Source organism: Perna viridis, chromosome 8 (assembly GCF_037379345.1).
Source record: "Perna viridis isolate PV_CMFRI_1.1 ecotype Kerala chromosome 8, ASM3737934v1, whole genome shotgun sequence".
Lineage (NCBI taxonomy): Eukaryota > Metazoa > Mollusca > Bivalvia > Mytilida > Mytilidae > Perna > Perna viridis.
This window is the reverse complement of record NC_142452.1, coordinates 28606051-28629182: the sequence shown is the minus strand read 5'-3', so window position 1 is coordinate 28629182 and position 23132 is coordinate 28606051. Positions and strand designations below refer to the sequence as shown.

Below are 23132 nucleotides of genomic sequence, written 5' to 3'. Positions count from 1 at the left end.
GGTCGAACAAACATGTAATTTACGAGGATCGTAATTAAAATATTGTCCAGTTTATATGAAGAGTTTTCACTTCGGATTGCACTTTTAAATCTTGATATTGAATTTATATTTCGCACATCTTCACTTAAGTTGTTCCATTCTCTTATTGTAGATGATGTGAATGATTCAGTAGTTAATGCTATCTACAGAAGAGTAATACAATATCAGATCCATTACATAGCGGATACACTGTTGTACTCTGACAAGAGGGGATAAGTTCGCGGGGATTGCCATTTTGTAAATTATAAATACACCCGGTAGCACTAATAAATTTTATTAGTTAGATATTTGGACGATATGTTGCCTCTAAACAACGACGACTTCCATAGATCTTGTTTTTTTTTAATAAAGCAAATATTGACAATAAAGAGTGTCCGTTTCTTGATTTTAGTACATGTATTCATATCGATAATTGTAGACTTAATTCTAAAATTTACGATAAAAGGGATGATTTTTATCAACTAGCCGTTTTTAGTTTGTGACGTCCCATTCTCACCATCATATGGTGTGTACATGTCAATTTTTTTTCAGTTTTCTCGCATTCGTAACTATGATTCTGATTTTAATGGAAGGAATCTTTAAATAACCAAAAAATTACAACATCAAGGTTTTCGATATCACAAGCTCGTAAAATCGTTAACAAAAGTTTCAACCGATACATACAAGGAACTCGCACTTAAATACATATATACTAATAAAGGATTAATACGCGCGGATATATCTCACCCATTGCTTCGCGTTTATATTCTACCCAAAGCACGGAACGCTCGATACTCACCTAATAAGTTAGTTAACTGTGGAATAGGGTCATTCGTAAGGATTATAGTTTTAATATTTTGCCAAATCGTTACGGATAGCATTTTTGGTCCTAACATTGATTGGTTCATAGAAATTATAACATTATATTTAAATTTAAGGCAGTTTTTTTATGACAGGAGTTGTGTCCTTTTTGTATGCCTTATGATGTACCGTGATTCTCAGCCCCGAATGGGGAGAATTGGGACTGATTTTACATACGATGGGGACGCAACTTTTTATGGGTTTAAACTGCTCTTTATTGATTATATTTCCGTAAAAAACAAGCCTGCCAGCAACACAGTTTTTAATTAACCTGCAAGTGCTTTTAATTTTTGTGTCAAAGTTTTGTAATGGTGAACAGATTTTGTAGTAATTACGTTTTAACTTATTTCAATCTTTCCATCGGTTAATTACAAAACAAAACTTGGAATATGCAAATTATTTACGGAATCAATTTGTTGCTTAATGAATGTTCTTTGCAAACATAACGGTAGTTTGTAAGTGCTAATTATTCCTTCATTCTACCTGGATGAAAAGTAGCGAACTGAAAAAAAAATAAGATAGCAATACAAAAAACGATAAAAATGTCACGTGCAAAGTTCACCACTCCCTGTAGAATGAGAGAAATCAAACAGACCAAATTAAATGGGTGCATATAAAACGACTATCTGCAATTTGTCTTTTTACATGTAAAAGCAAATCATGGTCAACGTAAATTAGTTACGTCTTTCAATTCATTTTTTTTAATATTTAGACAAATATATATTCACATGAGAAGGTGCACTAACTATATAACTCAGTGGATATTACAAGTACATTTGTAGTAGAACGGAATATTCCTTGTGTAAAGATGCAGACTTTTATTGTTAAATCGCATGACTTGTCTCAAGTTTTAGTGTACTTTTTATTTAGTTACGGGAGTCCTATTCCCTTTCTGACAGCATTTGCAACTTGGGAGTCTATGATATTATCCGCATAACGCTTATAATAATCAATAAGATCAGCTTCTTTTGCTCGAGTTTTAATGACACTTTCGTGTGCATGTGCAGATTTCATCCACTTCCGTATCCTGTCAAAACTACTGTCCTCTGGAAGCTCAAAACTTCTATAATGTTTCAATACACAGAGACGAATTGTATATGGCACAAGCATTATGTCAACTAACCCAAATGTTTTCCCGCCAAAAAATGGACCTTCTGAATCCATTTCCAATGATAACTCGATCATAGATTTCCGAATCATTTCTTTTGCATCTTCTCTGTCCGATTCGTCATCTTTAACAAGCATCTGATAGTAGAAAGGAACAATTTTCTTCGAAATGAAGTCACTCCATATTCGACATTTTGCGCGTTCATAAGGGTCTTTAGGCATCAAGTGCTTGCCTGTTTCAAATGCCTCATCGACATACTCAATACACACAGGTGAATCATAAACTATTTTACCCTCGTTTTCAATAATAGGAACAAGACCACGTGGATTTTTGGCAAGAAGTTCCGGTGTCTTCTGGTATGGATCCGTTTCGATGTAATCGAAGTTAACCCCTTTTTCTAACAAAGCTATCCATGCTCTTTGTGCAAACGGACAAGACCACGCACAGTACAGTTTTACAGAAGACATCTGCAAATTACAAAATATACAAATTAATCGAATTCGCCAACACAGTCTGTATTAGGCGGTGTTACGCCGAAATGTCGCAGACAGTAAACATTAATAATTAACGGTTCCCATAATCTGGCGACGAAGACCAGAGCAAGAAATTAGACTTAATACTATAAACAACACAAATGAACAGGATACAAGCAGAGAGTTGAAGAATAGAAATAAGAAAAGGTGTTCCGGTAACTTCCGAGACGAGGGGTTCCGGTGGCTTCTAAGAAACACCAGCCGAGTTACGCACGTAGTTACTGTCAAATCCGGATTGAAATGAAAGATTGTTCTCATGGTGTAGTTGGCTATCACATGACAATCGGCAATGAGTTTATGAATTGTCGCCTGTAAATCTTATGAGGAAGTGGGTTCAGTTATGGCAACACAACCTCGTTCCATTAGCTTACAAAGTTTAGCAGGGTACAATACAAATACATGTACAGGGATGTTGCCAAATGTAGAATGCAGTCGACTCACTGATTATATGGCGAGAATAGGTATGGTTTATAGGCTAAAAACCACTAATTCCACTTTCCATAGACTTCTATGCTAATTTCACAATATTCAATGGCTTCTCTGGACTTTACCTTAACTTTAACCTGCAGAGGACTATATATCAGCATGATTCTACATATGTCAGCTCACAATCCTCAGAATGGCATGTGGGGTTAGCAGACTTGCAGTGCAGTACTGGTCACCGGAAGTGAAGGGTCTATAAATAGCATGGGAAATCCCAGTGTTTTCACAAGATAGGGGTATATTTAAAAATCATTATGGAGATTAGGCTTCACATCACAAGAAGCAAAATGCATCTATAAAATGTACAGAAATGTTTTTCCTTTCAGAAACTGTTTAAATTTTTTAAATAAGATGAGAACTTTTTTCACAGCACTATGAGGAACAGGGGTAATTTCTGCGTAGGACTATTTTTGCGTACGTTCCAAATGCTCATTGGTTGAATTGGTGGTCTGTAACCTATATGTCAAAGAGATAACAACCCCGCCGGGATGAAAATGTCAGCCTTGGACTGGAATGGACAATAAATTTGTATCACGCAGATGCAGAATTTTTTTTTTAAATTAAAAGTTATTCAGGTATCTATAGAAGGGAGATAGGCTCCAGGTTATCATTTACTCATTCTATCAATACCTGTTCCCAGACTCCTTCTTTTCGGGTATTCACATTTTTTGTGTGGAGTATGATCATATCGATTAAAAAGAGAAAAGTATTATTGGTTTTATCTGAACTAAATTATCTATATTTTGTCATATTTCATGTTGTCGATCTATTTTGACTCAGACATTTTGAAAATAAATATTTTGAACATACGGATGGACAAAAATATTTTGATGAATTCAAATCACTCTGATCCAAACATTACGCTTTTACAAATGCGAAAATTAATAATTTAATTTAATGTAAGTGAAAAATCAATATTTTAACAGTTAATATGGTTTAAAATAAATATTTAGAACTGAAGAAATCTTCCATATCTAATGGTAGCTACCACAGCAAAAGTTAACAGCTACTCTAAAATTATTTATATGTACATTTTATATATATTCCTGATAAATGATTTTAAGTCAGCCAAGTGTCGAAATTTCGTGATTCAAATATTAGTGATAGGCCATGTCCTAGATATTGACCGGAGTATGAACGAACATCAAAATAATAATTTTGTAAGATTTCTCTGATTTTCAAACTAATCGCTTAAATACAATGCCACCGTTATGACCAATATACTTGTTTGTGAGATTGTAAACAGGGAGAAAACTACACACTACAGTAGCTACTTCAGAAATACTACCGGAATTTATGTCTGCACCGGAAAGGGAAGACAACTCTAGATGAAAATTGACTTCCTGCGTTGGTCTTCCTCATGTTTCACGTGCAGGACATAATTGTATGATGCAGTTGTGGAATAATTTTTTAAGGTTGACATTTTGAATTGGAGGTAAGAAGTAGATCAAATATAAAGCTATAACAGATACATACATTAAACAAGGATATCAAATAAGCGCAATTGCCGTTTTTTTTCTTCAACAGGGTTTCTTCTCTTTTGCAAACATTTTTTGTAATATGCACTGGCACTCAACGGCACTTCCAGTAGACGATAATTTTTGCAAAAAAAATCCCGATTGGGTGTTTCATTAAAATATGCTATTATGTGAATACGTGTGAAAAATTTATTTGGGAAATATGAGGTTAAGAGTTAACTCCCTTGGTTATAGTTTTTTTTCTCTATGTATTGTTAAAAACTTTTTTGGATAAAAATCATCAAAATAAAAAACTATGTAAATATTTTTTACATACACTTGAAAACATTACATATGCAAATTGAACACAAAGAAAAGGGGGATTGGAAAATCACAGCAATATATTAAATAACAGTTGACAACTAGCATAAGTATACATCTTCATTGAAACATACATTGGCATGTTAAATGAATGCTGTTTTACAGAGTGTGGGTTATTTATTCAATAGAGGGGGTTTCAACTGGGATTGCCTTTCCTTTGTTACATTGCTTCCCTTGTTGTTAGCAAAAATTATTAGAAATAAGTTATTTAAATTGTATATAAAGAAGATTACTAGTAAAATTTTATAATAAGAGTCATTTTTTACAGATAAACATGCTTCTAGTTATACCTTCATGACAATCTGGTTTTTCAATTGTATCTGAATTTTTGAAAATTTTTCGAAAAAATATAGTAAACAAATATTACTGATAACATACTACATGGTTGATTTAATTGGATATCCATTGTGCACATCAACTGCATATAATACATGTAGACTATAGAAAGTATTTTTTATCAACAATTATACATTTTTTTCCATAGATGTCAAACTGATGTGAAATAAACATAATTATAAAATATTGCTGTCAATACATAGTGAAATTTTAAAAATGAATATTCATTTTCAATTAAAGTAAGCATCAGGTATCTCCATGGATCAAAATGAACACATGGCTCAATCTCTAGTTGGACACATTTTCATTGTGGCGCATATCCTTTAACACAGAAAATAAATTGCAAAAGAAAGTATAATAGGTTGAACGAGACGTATTTAATAGCACAAGCTTCAACATAGAAATTTATAAACAATAGTTATGGTAAATCTTTCTATCTGCACTGTCCAACTCAGTTATACTAAGGTGAAGTTTTCCCTTCCCTATAGGCTTGACCGCAGGTACACAGCTCTAGAGGAATTAAAGAAGGTGTGGTGATTGTGTTGTTGCCATTATAAAAGTTTTTTTTTTCTTATAATTTAACCACAATAACTTATGACAGGTATAAGTAATTAATAAGTAAGCGTAATTGGGAAATGCATTGTTGATTTGTAATGTGTGACACAAATTGTTGAATACATGGCGCAAGTCAAATGAACACATTGTGCTTGTTTTGAATTCATGGCACAAGGAAAGTAACACATGGCGCAGCGCCATGCAAAAAGAGGTCATGAAGAACCCTTAGTATGTATATATACAAATTATCATCAATATTAAGTATGGCTATTTTTCTTAGTGAAACAATCTTTTTTTTCAGAAATACTTCACATTACATAGTATACAGAGATTCTACTTGAAAAGGTTTGCTTTATTGTCACTTGGTAAGGTTAAACATTTTGAAGTTATCTGAAAATTGAGATTAAAGAATCCAAATAATGTGTCTGGTTGGGTTGCCTACCTGTGGGCTGTTTCTTCTTTGGTCTAGCACAAAAACAATCAGGCTCAGCTTCTCACACTTTTGTTTCATGGACCGATTAATAATGATTTTGTATGTATATCAATTACATTCTAAATTTAAATTGTAAATTTTAAATTCTAATTCAGCGCCATGTAAAAAGAGGTCATAAAGAACTCTTAGTATGTATATATTCAATTTATCATCAATATTAAGTATTTTTGATTCTATGGTGTGCATGTTGGTCCAAACCATTCTAACAACTATACATTTTAGTGAAGAGTTATTTTTTCATTTCTGTCAAAGTAAACCTTTCCATAACATGACATATGTATATGAATTTCACTTATATTTCATATAATTTGTATTGAAACCAAATTTGAAGGAATTAAATATAATCAAATAAGTTTGACTGCTTGGATGTTCAATAATTGTTTTTTAACTGCACTATTTTAGGTTTCATAATGACTGAAAATTTTAATATTGCAAAATATCAACTGAAAATTAATTTCAACATCATTATGAGGTAGTCATGGCCAGTTTGTTATGATGTTGAAATAATTAATTAAATAAAGATGTTTGCAATATTTGAGTTTCACAAGTTATAAACTTTTTTTCTCTATGATTTTTGTTAATTAATATTTTTTCTGTTTGGCTTTGGTAGGAATTATAGAATCCAATTTTACACGCAAACATACAAAAGTAAAAACATGGCTTTCAAGTGAATCATATTTTGTTAACGATGAGACCAAATCAAAACAGGAATTCCATCTGAATAAAATTGTCAGTTGTGTGGTACATATGTTGCACAAGATATCATAAAAGAAGATGAACCACTAAATCATAGAGAATCTTCATTTCATCCTTCAACACTTTTGAGAATGACTGTCCTTGGTGTTGTTAATGCCACTAAATGTAACAATAATATTTTAACTACTGAAGATATAAAAACTTTTAACAATAAATACATGTGGAATTAAAGACTTTATTCTTTATTTAAAAGTTTGCTTATTTATTAACACAACGCTATATATTTTGCTTTAATCTAATGGGGGGAGCATTATTATAAACTTTTGCGTGTGCTTTTTCAATTATTTCAGAATGGATTTGGTTAAAGCATTGTTTTAGTTGTATTTTATGCTTTTAATTTTTGTTTACCATTTTAAGTTATTTTAGAATTGCTTTTGTTGGTACATTATATCAGTTGCATTTTATGTTTTTAATTTTGCATTCAATAATAAATTATTATAAATATAGTAATTAATTCATGTTGAATTACAATTTTACAGATTATATATTGGAATACTAAAACTGGAGGAAAAGAAAATAAAAGTTCGGACAAATATGAACTCACAGTTGACGAATTTAATAATGATCTTCTGGAAGGCACTCTTAAACTGAAATGTAAGCACTATATATTTAAACAAGAATTTTTTTAATGCATATGTCTGTTTTTAACTTCTACAGAAATTTGTTTTAAGAAAATTAAAATTAAGTATGACCTAATACTTTGTTTGTATTTTTTTTTAATTTTATTTATTTAAAATCAAATAATTATTCTTCTTAACTGTGTATTTTTTTCTTTTTTTTTTCAGAAATAATTGAATTGGTGAAAACCACAGTAAGTTCCTTGAAATAAGTTTGAGTTGTCTCTCTTTGTTAGTAATTTCAAAATCTATGTTTTTGGAAAACTTTATATGTTGCTATAATTAGAAATGGGGATATCTGTTTATTGAAAGTAACCAATCAAATATGGTTATGTGGTTTTGAAAAGTCAAGGACTTCTATAAAGGAAGTTACATATAAATTTGGAATTTTATTGGATATTTTTTTCCAGAATTAGCTACTACATGGTTAAATACTATAGTTTATATATACTTACATTGGTATATATCGCGGCGAGATCGTTTAACCCCGCGTCATGCAACACCTAAGTATGACCGGCTAGTGACCTTTACTACACATAATGGCGCTTAGGCGATTGTGATTACAATTTAAATATTTTATAAATACAAAGAACTCAATTAGGAAAAAGAAGCAACAAGATTTTTTTGGGGGGAGGGGGCTATTCATTTATAATCTGTTACAAATGTATACTACAGTAAATTCATACATTATAGACATGTAAATATAGAGTAAAAATATATCATCATGGGATATATTTTTTAAAATGCAATCTATCAAATCAGACTCAGTGAACCAATTGTTAGAATCGGTGTGTTTTTTTCTCACGAAATAAGCTTTTCCTTCATACCCCAATGCTTGTTAGCATTTTTTCTAGTCCTCTGTTTTGTATCACAGTACTGGCTGAGATCCTTCATTATATCACTGATGTGAGTAAATAGTAAGGAGTTTTTTAAAGGTGTTTAGTTGTGCACTTGGTAGACCCACTAATATCATACCTATGTTTATGTTCCGTATCTAACAAATAGAAAGGAAAGCCAAATTTTCCTCACCTTCAGTAACACCAAAGATTTTTTTGTTTTACTTAGGTTAAGAGCTGAGTTAACATGTTGGGTTCCCAAGCGAATTGCCAAGACCCATTTTCTTAATTAAATCATACAGTATGCTAATTTTGTCCATCTTTGATTAGTACAAACAGGAGCGATAAATTGATTTTAAGACCTGTGAATAAGGACCGAAGATAACAAAAATAAGGTGGTTCAAACAAAGGGGAATTAAAATCAAATTTCATTTCATAAAGAGTATATTGTTGTTTTTTTTAAACCTTTCCTTTATGGGATTTGGCTGATGTGTCATTTTTTACACAAGTGATTGAAGCTAAAAATTGAAAATGTTTTAGATTTTTATCAATTTAGATCGAAGATCAGAATTGATATAGCAGTCGCAAGAGCCTTTAGATTTGTAAAGACTTGGTGCGTATTAACAACGATCCAGTTTTAAAAAAAGTTATCTCTAACCTCTGCAGTATCTGTTTATACCTATGCATTTACCCGAATAAACCAATTCATTATATTATATTGAATATGTCGATATATTAAGTTGCCTACAAATGCAGTATTCTTAGACGCATAATAAAAAATTATGTTTACCTAGAAGTGAAAACCCTTCGAGATTATAAATAGTCATCGTTCGACCATAGAAATGAAAAAGAGCAATGCTGAGTGCCAAATTTAAGAGCTGTCTCAATATATTTCATGCAGGGCCTGGCGGATCCATATATTTATAAAAAGGGGCAGTGGTTCCCATCAAGAAACTTATATAAAGAAGGAAGTTCCAAGCTAATATGTTGCCGCTCATTTTTGCTAAACTTTTCAAAAATGGTAACATAATCCCTGAAATCATCTATCACCCACTGTATCATGTATTTTAATAACGGTTACTGCTTCGTGATATCGTAAGCCCGAAAATGACACATAAAAATGAAAATCTGCTTATAGACGATGTCATAGGAATTTCGATAATGGATTTCTAAGGAATGGTGTCAGTCTGGTCTGGTGATATCGCTTTTTGTAATAATAATTCTATTTGGTTATTAGGCCATGTGTTATAATGATAGAGCCGTAGGTGCTTCAAGGCCTTAAAAGTGCATGGCGAGTGTTTCCTGCACAAGACATACTTGTGGAAATTTTATTCTAAGACTGATGTTTACGTTAATTTACGTATCTCTGGAATTAGGTGCCCAGAAACTAAGCGCTTTTACACGACACACAGGTGTCTATGCGATAACGTGTAGGATTTGAGCTATATACAAATGTAGATTATCAACTGAGAAATGTATTTAGTTGAGAGGAACATGCATCTAAGGGCAGGCTTTATTTAAATATAGACAGCTTCGACCTGAGATCTTTAATTTGAACTTTGACTTGAAAATTTAGAAACTGGGAAAGGCCAACTAGTAGTTTGAAGTTCAATTATGCAGTATGTTGGGTGTTTTGTGTTATTAGTAATTCATATCTAGGTGTTCCATGTAAACCAACATCGAACCTGAATATTTCGCAAACTAGCGCACTGTATGCTACGATGTATCGCGAACTTTTTTTGTATGTTTATTAAATGTCCTTCGTAATCAGAATGGTGAATTTAAAAATTATTCAGAGTTCAATATTGACTAACGTTCGAAAATTAGCTTAAATATAATCAAAACTGCCAGTATAAGACAAAAAACAAGAGGCTCCAAGGAGCCTGGATCGCTCACCTTTCAAGGGCAATAAATTAAACAAGAAGTTGTCAAACAATTTCGACTCAAGAGAACTTTGAGAGGACTTATCATAGGGATCATTTCAGTAAATGAAAATCTCAATCTATCATAGTTTTCAAGACATTGGCTGAAAACTGTTACAAAAAAACCTGTAATTTTTCCCTGTCAAGGGCAATAACTATTATAAGAAAGCGTCTGACAAATATCATGCCTGAAGACTTTTGTAGTTCTAAAAATAAGGATCATTTCAGCTATTGGAAGAATTTGGCTAAACCTAACTGTTTTGGAGATATATGCGAAAAACTACTCTCTGACCCCTATGTTCTATTTTTAGTAACAGTGGCAATGTTTTTCCATGGATAAAAAAAAACACTTCAATTCTATGCAGGATACCCCAAGGAACACTAATACCAAGTTTTGTTTCAATTGGTAAAATAGTGTCAGAGGAGAAGATTTTTGAAAGAAATAACATTAAAAATAGCATAAAACGTTGAAAAAGGGCAATAACTCCAATATGGCTCAATAGATTAAAATGAAAATTTGACCGCAGATAGATCTCATCATGCTAAACACTTTAATCCTATGTCAGAATTTGGCTAAACCTAACCGTTTTGGAGATATATGCGAAAAACTACTGTCTGACCCCTATGTTCTATTTTTAGTAACAACGGCCATGTTTTTTGACGGATCAAAAATCCCCACATAAGTTCTATGCAGGATACCCCAAGGAACATTCGTACTAAGTTTGGTTCCAATTGGTCAACTAGTGTCAGAGGAGAAGATTTTGAAAGAAATAAAAAATAGCAAAAAAACGTTGAAAAAGGGCAATAACTCCAACATGGCTTAATAGATTAAAATGAAAATTTGACCGTAGATAGATCTCTTCATGCTGAACACTTTAACCCCCATTTCAGAAAATGGCTAAACCTAACCGTTTTGGAGACATATGCGAAAAACTACTGTCTGACCCCTATGTTCTATTTTAGTAACGGCGGCCATGTTTTTCGACGGATCAAAAATCCCCACATAAGTTCTATGCAGGATACCCCAAGGAACATTCATATTAAGTTTGGTTTCAATTGGTCAAGTAGTTTCAGAGGAGAAGAGTTTTGTATAATTGTTAACGACGACGGACGACGACGACGACGGACGCCAAGTGAATGCAACAGCTCACTTGGCCTTTGGCCAGGTGAGCTAAAAAACAAATAAAACAGAAAAATGGAAGTGCACCAAAACGGACTTTAGCCGTCCATTGCGTCTTTTACCCATCCAGTACGAGATTTAGTCGGCCAATACGGCTTTTACCCGTCCAATAGGTCATACTGACCTGATAAAGATCAATATTAGCCTAGGCCAATATGACGTATTGAACTAGTTAGTCAATAAAGGTACAACTGCGTAAGGTTTTCTACATTAGCTGAGTTATTGGTTCTCGGCTAGTCGTAATGGACTTCGTCTACGCCTCAGTCCAACATGGCTACCCTCGGAGCAATAACTAAGCCAATATGGAAAACCTTACATGCTCAGTAATATTGTAATATCAATCATTTACAACAACAAGCTTGTGTTTAGATTAATACGTTTGAATTCGATCCCCGTACTTTCCTTTTATCGCTGCTTTTATCCCATATTTTTGCAATTAGACGATTATTTGAGGTGTAAAAATTCAAACGATCGATTTAAAGTGATTCAGTACATGAGTACTTTGATTTAAATTACATGTAAGTCAAACAATGCTAACACTTGGTTGAAGTATAATCTGGAAAAGTGTCTCCAGAAAACAAGTTCGGGAGCTAGACTGGTTCATGAGGCCAATGCTATGGAGACAGCATTGGCCTCAAAGGTGGCAGAAATATGCATTTTTGACAATTTATGTACTGAAAATTGACTTTAATTTTTTTTTAATCTGTATTATATGGTAGGGTCAGAAGCATGTTAAATCCATAAATATAGCTATTGAAAGAATTTTTGGTCCATCTGGCAAAGCTATCAGGCCTCCAGATTTCCTTGTCAACGAGGCGTCTTGTTCCCCTTTCGAACCCACTAACTGCCTCGTGGACCGCGATGCAGGATTTATTTTTGGTTCCCCGACGGGCTGAAAAACTGTATTTTTTATAATTAGTTCAAAGCCTTTTAAGTCAAATTAGCTAAATAAATGTAGAGGAATACGTGGTTTAAGCCCCTACATGCCCTAGAAAAAAGGGGGTGTTTTTGGAAATATAGGTGTCATAAGGCGGCATTATGAAGGAAAGGGTGAGTGGAGAATCAGGAAAATTGCAGAAAGTACTCCAAAGAGGTTTATTTCATCATTAATCATATTTTTTTATTGCCTATTATTTTGCCTTTTTGTCTATTATAAGAAAAAAAATCTCCACGGGTCAAATATTGAAGATTTTTTTTACCATCCACTACAAAAATACGTTCAAGAGACAAGAAACGTGCGTAGTTTCATAATCGTTTACTGCGATTTTTGTTATTTGATTTCATGTATGAATTTAAAAGCATGGGAAAAACTCTTAGCCTCATTAATTGAGTTGGTTTTGGTCACAAAAAAACAACAAATATTTTTTTAATCAAGGGCATTGTCCAGTTTATGAGCGTAACAAGTCTGTTTTGTCAGTTTCAGCAATATGTTATGTTATCTGTTATGTTGGAAAAATTGACACAATGCCGACAGATCACTAACAGCCCTCAAAAGTACCGAGTCATAATTGGGACGAATTAATCACTTCGATCCAACCGATCAGAACACGTTTCGCTCCATCGCCTTATTTTATCTTCCCTGGGAAATGAACAATTACAAGATGGATACGGAAGTCGTTGAATTTATGTTATTTTTGAAAAGAAATGCCTCTGAACTTAAGCGACAAGGTTCAGCATGTGGTATGACTGCAGAAGAAATTGATGCTTGCATCGACAAAGCCCTGGAAAATGAAGATGAAGCCAGGAAAGAGCAAGCCAACAGGACAATACCATTGGAAATATGGATCACGTTTTGTGCCGGGGTAAAGCTGGTTTTCAAAATATTCATGGTGATTGTTATCGTACTATTTGCAGGCTTTATGTTGATGTCGTTTCATGAACCTACAGGGAACTACATAGGGAAAGTGTTACAGCCATATGGTTATGGCATCTTCCGTTTTGTGAGACTTGCAACCCTTCCACTTCACAAGATTTTGAATTTGACAAGTAAGGTTTTATGTATGGCTCACATAAAACTAACAAAAGGTTTTGTATTTTAAAAAAATTATATATTTTTTTTTTTGGCAATTTTACTACATGTTGTTTCACCAGCTGGTGTTAAGTGTGTAATTTAATACTTGTTCCAACTTGGAAACTGATCAATGTAGCATGTGTTATTGGCTGGCTTTCAAAGCTGAAAGCATATGTCATACAAGGTCTTTTGTGGTTAAAACATTGAATATTCATCAGTATTGATACTTATACATGTAGATACATGTATTGACTATATTATAACTCAAGCTCTTACAAATAGTGTATGGTACATGTGAATGAACAGGGTTTCCATGTACATGCACATAAACAAGTACATATACACATGGACATTGCACACATAAGAAAGTTGAACAGTTGTCATCTGAACATGTTCATTCAATTTACATGTATATATACTGTATGTTTCTGTAAAAAAAAATAAATCTTTGTTTCAGATTACTATGATTCAGAATGTCTCGTGGACAACCCATTCTTTCAGGAACCAACTGAAGAATGTGACATGTGTCAAGACACACTTGAGGTCAAAGAACTCGACAAAGTCCACTTTCCTCTTGTAAAAAGATACTGCAATCAACATCAGCCATTCATTTACAGGGTTGGTACATGTATATTTATATGAAGTTAAGCTCAAAGCACTAATGTACACTGAAATCTACATGTAGTGTTCAAATACAATTTACATGTACATGTAGCTTGTATGAACTGTGCTTTGTCAAAGGGAAAGCTATTGCCTTTGTAATTGTTAAAACTATTCCAAGTGTACAAAATGTACCTTAAGCTTTCAGTAAACCTGGAGTTGTTGACAATTCTATTTTAATTATTATTTGGGAATTCCTATGTACAAAATGTAATATTAGGCAGATGTAGAGGGCCTAATCTATACATACAGCATGTATAATGTTTATGTACATGTAGATGACATAGAGAAGGTTTAGTCCTTAGTACTTCAGTAAAATCTGTTTGAAAATTAACAATACTGACATGTTTGTCTGTGCTATCCATTACAAAAAACTTCTCTTTTTAAGAAAGACAAATGGGAGAAGTGAGCACTAACTAAGAAAAGTTTTTGCTCATTTCTTTCTCTAGGACAAAGATAAATACTTGTTAGTATGCCTTTTACAGTTTTACATCAACTAGATTTTTTTTGTAATTTAACAAACCTTTAAGATGTGAGTGTTTACTATGTTTCCCAGAGGTTTTTTATTCGGTTTTAACTTTCTGAAATAAACACACACGTTTTATTCAACTTGTATTGAATAAAATATACATCCACATTTTACATACTCATGTACATTGTGTGCATGTAATAATTCAGTAACAGTTTTTGAATACGATAACAATGCAATGTGCTGATATGCACTTGACCGACAGTGTAGTCAGCAATATGCAAACTTGCATCTACAGTACATGTACATGTTCATATTTTGATAATAATTTTACAACTTCACCCAATACACACTGAACTAGCTGTCCTTATTCCCTTATTTGCTAGTTATCTGGCTTCAGTAGTAACAAAATAAATTGCTCAAAACACTTGACAGTTAGAGTAAAAATCTGTAAACTTTCTGATACTGCAGACTGCTGCAGGTGCTATCAGTTTACACTTTTACCTTGAATCTACAGATAGTAACACATTAAAGATAACTGATAGATTGTCGCCAGCAGTTCTTACATGTATCTCTGAAGTAAAACTAAAAGTTTTCAAGAGACCAAATGCTGTCTGGGAGACAAAATAATTTTAGATAATTTCCATTTAAAATAATTAAAAATACTTTTCTCTTCACACCAGTGAGCTACATATGGTAAACAATTGGTGATTAACCATGTATAACCTTGTAAAATCAATGTTTGAATTCTTAAAATGCAAAGCAAAACATTGTTTTTACCTTTTTTCTTTGATATGTACATGTAAACCTGAAATCAATTATCTGAAAATTAAAAAATCTCTTTCTCGATCATTTTTTTTCAAATTATGCTTGGTATGTAGTAAAGTGAAATGTCTATTAGAGGTCATTCAACAAAATCTTTACCGTGGGATAAATAGGAAATGCTTTTGATTCATTGAAATCATTATAACTGGAATACACTATAAATCACTTTTCAATAACATGATTCATCCTGTGCATTACATACATGTATACTACATATTGTTGTCCCATAATTTTTGCATATCACAAGATGCAGCTGTATTGTAAAAACAACAATATGTGTAATATACTTGCCTATATTTGAGCTATTTGCTATTGCTTGGCATCAATCACCCACCTTCATCGTCAACTTTTGTTTCAAAATCTTCTCTTCTAAAACCACTGTAGATTTTACCAAACTTATTCATTATCATCTTTTGAGTATTTACTTTGAAAATTGTGTCGATTTTGTATAGCAAGCCTAAAACATGGCAGCTGTTGCTATTTTTTTACCATAGAGGTCAAGTCACCAATTTCTTCCTGAATCTCAAAACTATAAAATAAATTTGACTATTCATCTTCTGTTTGGACAGCTCTACAAACAACTTTAATGAGTCAAAGTTTTTTCCTGACTCCTTTTTAGAGATACATGTACATGTATTTCCCTTGAAAGGTGAAAAATGACATTTTTTGCAGTTTTAGCCAATATCTTGTAAACTGTAATAGACAGAGAAAAAAACTTTCATCGATGAAATGATCCTTATGAAAAGGCCTACAAGTCTTCATGGGTGGAAGTTGTAAAGGAGAACTCCTTACCAGAGTTATTGTCCTTGAGAAGGGAACAATGAACTGGGTGAGCATTTCAGCTCCTGGGACTGTTCACTTCCGGATCAGTGTGAATGAATATTGATTGTTATTTTTACTTTACAGGTACAAGATGCTAAGCCAGTCAGTTTTGAGGACATTGTAGAGTTGTATAACCAGAATAAACACACCTTGGATGTTTCAGTTGCCAGATTTTACTCGACTGAATCTCGAATTGCAGATCTCCAAAGTCTGTTTGCTTTAGAAACAGACGATAATCTCTATGGAATGACAAGACTGAGTGTTCAATGGTATGATAATTGAAGATGTTTAGCATGTATCAGTATTAGAAACTCATGATGAAGGATTTTTTCAAATGTCTAAAATTCAGATTGATGGCCTTGGTTTGGTAATTTCATCCTGGTGGGGTTATTGTCCCTTTGACATATACACCGTACCTATTCTTTAAAAGATTTGTATATACATTATGTACCAAATTAGATAATATTGTCAAAAAAAGAAATCCAAGGTCAACTTAATCTAACTGGTCCATATGTACAAATATTCACAGATTCTATAATATCTAGATTACTTATAAACAGGTGTTTTAACTTTTATTGCTAACTCCCTTTTAATTTGTGCTGCTTTTTCCATTGTGAAGAATAAATTTTGACCAAAACAGTTTAAATCCTGGTCTATATGTAGAAGTAAAAATAATTATGCTGGAAATTACAGAAACATATTCACATTATGACAGTGTTATCAAATTCATTTAATTTGCAGGGCATCTAAGAATATGGCGAGTAGCCAGGTCCTTAGAAAGTTGTTTCCCAGACCAAAGTTTGTTCCACCAGAATCAGAAGTAGCCCTGGAGAAACAACTGTACATTGATGGACCAAGCTCACAGCAGATGGAAGTGGTAAGCAATATTTTATATATTTACATTTATTTTTATTTAGTACGTTTTAACAATAATTGAAATAGCAACTAACTTTCAGCTGTCTTAGTCTAGTATTCCCATTTGCCAAGATTTATGGTGAATGACATCCTAGTTCTGCTTCATTGTTGGCAGCAGAAAACTGTATTAGGAATGATCTATCAATGTCCTACATTGTATATTACAGTTAAACTTTTTTAACTGAACCCTGGATTAACCATTACACTGTTTAAACCAGACATCTTCTGAAGTCCCTTTGTATCAGATTTAATGCATTTGAAACTTGTGTGAACCTAACACTTGCCTTATCCAAACAAATCTTTAAGTCTTAAGGCTAAAAACCACTAATTCCACTTTCCATAGGCTTCTATGCTAATTTCACAATATTCAATGGCTTCTATGGACTTTACCTTAACTTTAACCTGCAGAGGACTATATATCAGCATGATTCTACATATGTCAGCTCACAATCCTCAGAATGGCATGTGGGGTTAGCAGACTTGCAGTGCAGTACTGGTCACCGGAAGTGAAGGGTCTATAAATAGCATGGGAAATCCCAGTGTTTTCACAAGACAGGGGTATATTTAAAAATCATTATGGAGATTAGGCTTCACATCACAAGAAGCAAAATGCACCTATAAAATGTACAGAAATGTTTTTCCTTTCAGAAACTGTTTAAATTTTTTAAATAAGATGAGAACTTTTTTCACAGCACTATGAGGAACAGGGGTAATTTCTGCGTAGGACTATTTTTGCGTACGTTCCAAATGCTCATTGGTTGAATTGGTGGTCTGTAACCTAAAGAGTCACTTTTTGTCTTAGAAAAAATAAATAACTATACAGGTATCTTCCTACACATATACTGAATGCATTTGCAAAGTTTCAGTGAAATGTGACAAGCACTTTTTTAAATATTTGATTTTTAAATATAGGGTAACCAAGTTGTACGAGCAAAAAAGTGACAATATTCTACCATACTTAAATGCATTAAATATTTGCAAAGAACTTTTTCTGACTTTTCAAATAAAAAATATCAATCACAACTTGTTTTTTAACAATATTAATGAAGAAATAGTTTTAAAAGTAATCATTTTCTGAGAAATTGGTCTATTTTTAAAAATTTATTTCTGACATGCCTCCCCCTTTTTCTTGATCACATGTCAAAAATCCTAAATCTTTAAATTTTCACAAAAGGTGATATATTTGGCTTTAAATTTGTAAATACAGTGTTTTCACATTAAAACATGACCAGTAAAGGGCACCTAAAGCAAAAAAAGTACTCAATAATGGATTTTCCATGTTGCCATAGGGGAATGCTGATATGGCCTTAACCGCAGTAATGAAAGTGAGTTTTTCCTCATTTCTAACCTAATTTTTGCTCAAATCTACACAAAACTTGATTTCAAGTGCTTATTACCACCATATTTAGGTAAATATAGCCCTCAAAGTTTAATATTTGATATTTTTACTAAATTTTCTACACTTTTTACAAGATAGGACATAAAAATCAGCCAAAAAGACCAATTTTCCATAATTTGGACCTATAACTTAAAAAAATGCATATTTTGAAGGATTTTTGTAGTGTATTCCTCTCATGGCAAAGTTAACAAGATCTTCAAGTAGTTTAAAGCTATTTCAAGAAACTTTTCATTTTGCCATGGCTTCATCTTAAGGCTAAAAACCACTAATTCCACTTTCCATAGGCTTCTATGCTAATTTCACAATATTCAATGGCTTCTATGGACTTTACCTTAACTTTAACCTGCAGAGGACTATATATCAGCATGATTCTACATATGTCAGCTCACAATCCTCAGAATGGCATGTGGGGTTAGCAGACTTGCAGTGCAGTACTGGTCACCGGAAGTGAAGGGTCTATAAATAGCATGGGAAATCCCAGTGTTTTCACAAGACAGGGGTATATTTAAAAATCATTATGGAGATTAGGCTTCACATCACAAGAAGCAAAATGCACCTATAAAATGTACAGAAATGTTTTTCCTTTCAGAAACTGTTTAAATTTTTTAAATAAGATGAGAACTTTTTTCACAGCACTATGAGGAACAGGGGTAATTTCTGCGTAGGACTATTTTTGCGTACGTTCCAAATGCTCATTGGTTGAATTGGTGGTCTGTAACCTAAAGGACATAATCTGTGTAAACCAGACATTTTCTAAAGTCCCTTTATATCAGATTTAATGCATTGGAACTTGTTTGAACCTAAAACTTTCCTAGTCTGAAACAGTTCCCTCAGTCCAAAGGGTTTGGTTTAGACTGGTTTTACTGTACCCTTTATATTTCAGCCTGGTGGGTTTTATATTTCAGGCTGGTGGGTTTTACCAGGCAGTTTTCGTACAAGCAGTGAAGGGAAGGAGAAAGGCTATTATTAAATCAGTGCAGACCTGTAATGGTCTGTGTTCTCCCATTCATACTGAGATAAAAGAAGGGAGTATTTGTAAGTAGTCATATAATAAGCTATAGAAAATATGCATAACCCTAAACTGAACCACCTTTGTGGTCTGGTGTTAGCATGTTTGCCACAAGTGCATGAGATGGTGGATTCCATCCTCAGTGGGGTCACTAAATATGTTAGAATTGGTAGTCATTGCTTCTCTTCCATGGAAAGCACACATCATATCAGAGATATAATAATAACTGGATGGCTTGGAATCAGAATAATTTGTACAAATGAAATGACATGTTTACTTGCAGGTTTTTGCTTCTGTGTGCTATCACATAAAAATCAACTTGTCAGACTAAAGCCAATCAAGATGAATGAATGATTGATCAAGCAATCTCATCTGATATGCATTGAATATCATCTGTAGGATGTTAAACCATATTTAATCAATCATTTTAGTATGATGTCCTAAAACACCCTATGATTACTTGATGTATCTACCCCTGGACAATTCAGATGCAGAAATAGTCTTTTTTGTAATACTTGAATTAGAATAATTCATGTTAGGTGTTGTACTCATTTACACGTGGGTTGGCCTTTATATTTGATTTTTTACCTTTCTAAAGTCGATATAAAATATTAAATATAAAGACCCAGTCCATGTGTTAATGAGTATAACACCATGCCCTGCATGAAAAGTTTCTGATATATACCTGAATCAAGTGGCTAAAGATCTTTTTAGTGTTCTTGAAACATTTTTAAACATTCAAATTTTGCACTCTTTACAAAAAACACAATTCACTTAGTGCAAGATAACATTGACATCTTACACTAAATTTGAGATCTGCAACAAAACTGTAACATTAAAAAGATATTGTAAAAGCGAATAGATTTAAAAAAAATTATGCTTAAAAATGTTCAATACACAATATTTACATGTACACAAATTGCAAGCCCACAATTCACATGATACAGATACTGGTATTAATTCTCATAGAATGTTAGGTATTAAAGAAATGTTAAATGTTACATTACTTGAAATAATATCATTTGTTTCAATGTTGTTGACTGTTGTAGTCCCTTTCAGTACATACTGAATATTACATGTCAAAATCTGTGTCACATGCTGTATCAACCCTTGACCCCTATATCATTCCAAGGGCCAATGGCCTGCGGTGCGATATTGGTCGAGGGTTGATACAGCACATGATACAGATTTTGACATGTCATATTCATTATATCATATATTTTAATTATACTTCAAGTGTATTATGTGAAGGGGTGCAATAGGGTATGTGCTATAGGTCTAGAGGTATGGTATAGGGTTAAATATATAGGGTTTAAACAAACACTTATAATGCATATACAATAAGGTTTATTTTAATCTAAATATATGCTATATTGAAATATCATTACTAGACTCTTTTCACTTGTTTGTTGCACCATACGCCAATGAGACCTCTTAACTATTGTTTATTTTTCAGTGGTATTCAGTCCATCTTTATGGAGAGTTGACATAATGCCTAATTCTGACCAGACCAGTATAATGTTTGTTGGATCTTTTACTGTATAATCATTTCTGAACTGGACCAAGAACACATCATTCCCATTTACATGTACCTGTTCTAAAGCTTACACTCAATTAAGTAGATGACAAAACAGTGTTGTTTTGATTCTTATACTTTTCATTTTAAATTTGAAAAAAAAACATCAGTATGTATTTCTGAAGAAACTGGTATAAAACTTGTTTATAAATAAAAAAAAATCAAAAAAGAAAAAGAAATGCCCCTGATTGTCCTTCATAGTTCATACCAATAGTGAATGAGTGACTATTTAGTCAAATACACCAGACACTTATCAATAAATTTATCAGCAATTAGTTTTGTTTTTCTTTGTTTGTCATAGACATGTAAGTATATATTAATTCTCATCATGTGAGGCATGGAGAAATATATTTTAAAGTGAGATTTGGCTGAGGGAGAATTAGCTCCTCCCATAAAATCTGTAAAGCTCTGAAATTTTGAAATGGTTAGAAGCTGCACAAAGAAATTTTAATGAAGATCCAGTAAGACCAAGGGAACTAAAATCAGAGCAGAAATTAAAAATGAAAAAAACATCCCAAGGACAAAAACCAGACAGTGATAACAGACACACACAACAAAGAACATGGAATGACATATAACACCTACATTAGCAACCCAGACTCCACTAAAAGCTGTGAGCATGGACCATGTGTACCAGTAAATGTCCTCTGCTTCACTGAAAAAGTGTTCATATTTTCGTTTTTTTTATGGTTCCTATATAAATATGTACCTTTAATAAGTTGGGTTATAAAACTAATGTAATGATACAGATATACTGTAATGAAATTAAATTATCTTGAATGATTTTATGTAGAAAATATGGAGTGCATTGTTGAACTCTTTGATATTTATACATAAACAGCCTTCTGTACCATTACAACTCCTGACAAAAGATTTTGTTGTTCATAGCTTGTGCTCTATATTTTTGGATTAAAAAACTACCCCTAATCCTCTCATTTTTGAGAAAAGTCCTTGAAAAACTATAGAACCAGAGTTGTGTGCCCTCTTTGTGACTAAATTATGACACAACAGCTTGTATTTTCTGTATATTAGTATTCAGATAATATTTTAGCTGTCAAATAGGCAAAAAGAAAATTTCAAATAGTAAAATACTTTGGCAAAATAGTAGGCCTGAAACTAGTGTTACTGAATTTACCCCTTTGACAGTTCTGACATTGCTTAGATAAGTCGATTAAATTCAGATGATTTAGACATTAAAGGTTTATTTTGATTGTTGAATGGAAAATTAACAAATTGAAATGAACACTTATGTCTCTAAAATTCAAAAGAGGAACCGAATGTTACCACGGTTAACCATATCTTCTTGACTTCTAGATTTATTTAAGGAATGACTTATATTTTTTTCGGCCTGTGTAGCAGATTATTTTCTAATGTCCTACACGGGCACTGAGTTTATTTCAGATTGTCCGGAAAAATATAACAGTCATTGATGATTCCTTATGATATAAGTAAATTCAAGTCATTACTAAATTTGGTCTATGAGATAATGGGCGAAATTTTTTATCCAATCAGAAACCGTGTTACTTCTGAAATTAATTTTTTATTAAATAGAAAGAAAGTTAAAAAAAATGCTGTGAAATAATTAGAAATTAGAATATCGAATTGTTTATTGATGGAGGGCTGCTGCAGGATGCAAGTAACAAACACAAATACATTATTTTATTTATAAAGCATCACAAGCTCCATTTTTACATTAAAAAATCTCACAAAAATGCAGCGTTATGACACGACAAACATATTCTTAATAAACAAAAATATTTGTGTATGCAGATTCATTGCATTGTAAAAACCGTTTTTCTGAATGCTAAGAAGGATTCAATGAGTCTTCTCTAGGCGAGTTGTTCACTTCCAAGACAGGGTGTTTAGCCTTTGTTAATATCATCACTGCAGAGTTTTAGTTGCCGTCATCA

At 32.7% G+C, this 23132-nt stretch overlaps 2 protein-coding genes across 4 annotated transcripts; one reads left to right on the top strand and one right to left on the bottom strand.

Annotated features, from left to right (window-relative positions):
- Positions 1–1564: 1564 nt before the first annotated feature.
- On the bottom strand, positions 1565–4311 carry LOC148610097 (uncharacterized). Its single transcript, XM_088542176.1, has 2 exons — positions 4266–4311; positions 1565–2454 (listed from the first exon to the last, which is right to left on the bottom strand). The coding sequence occupies exon 2, from the start codon at positions 2452–2454 to the stop codon at positions 1750–1752; it is 705 nt and encodes a 234-aa protein (XP_088398302.1). The 5' UTR covers positions 4266–4311; the 3' UTR covers positions 1565–1749.
- LOC148610096 (uncharacterized) lies at positions 4305–21497 on the top strand. 3 transcript variants are annotated; one of them, XM_088542175.1, is made up of 10 exons: positions 4305–4438; positions 6034–6077; positions 7461–7575; positions 7767–7792; positions 12954–13522; positions 14005–14165; positions 16408–16592; positions 17065–17200; positions 19543–19672; positions 21103–21497. In XM_088542175.1, exons 5-10 carry the CDS (start codon positions 13123–13125, stop codon positions 21189–21191), a joined length of 1101 nt encoding a protein of 366 aa, XP_088398301.1. In that variant the 5' UTR covers positions 4305–4438; positions 6034–6077; positions 7461–7575; positions 7767–7792; positions 12954–13122; the 3' UTR covers positions 21192–21497. The 3 variants fall into 3 exon arrangements, with proteins under 3 accessions (XP_088398301.1, XP_088398300.1, XP_088398299.1); XM_088542173.1 differs by having other exon boundaries at positions 4317–4438; positions 6034–6097; XM_088542174.1 differs by lacking the exon at positions 6034–6077 and having other exon boundaries at positions 4315–4438.
- The last annotated feature ends 1635 nt before the right edge of the window (positions 21498–23132 follow it).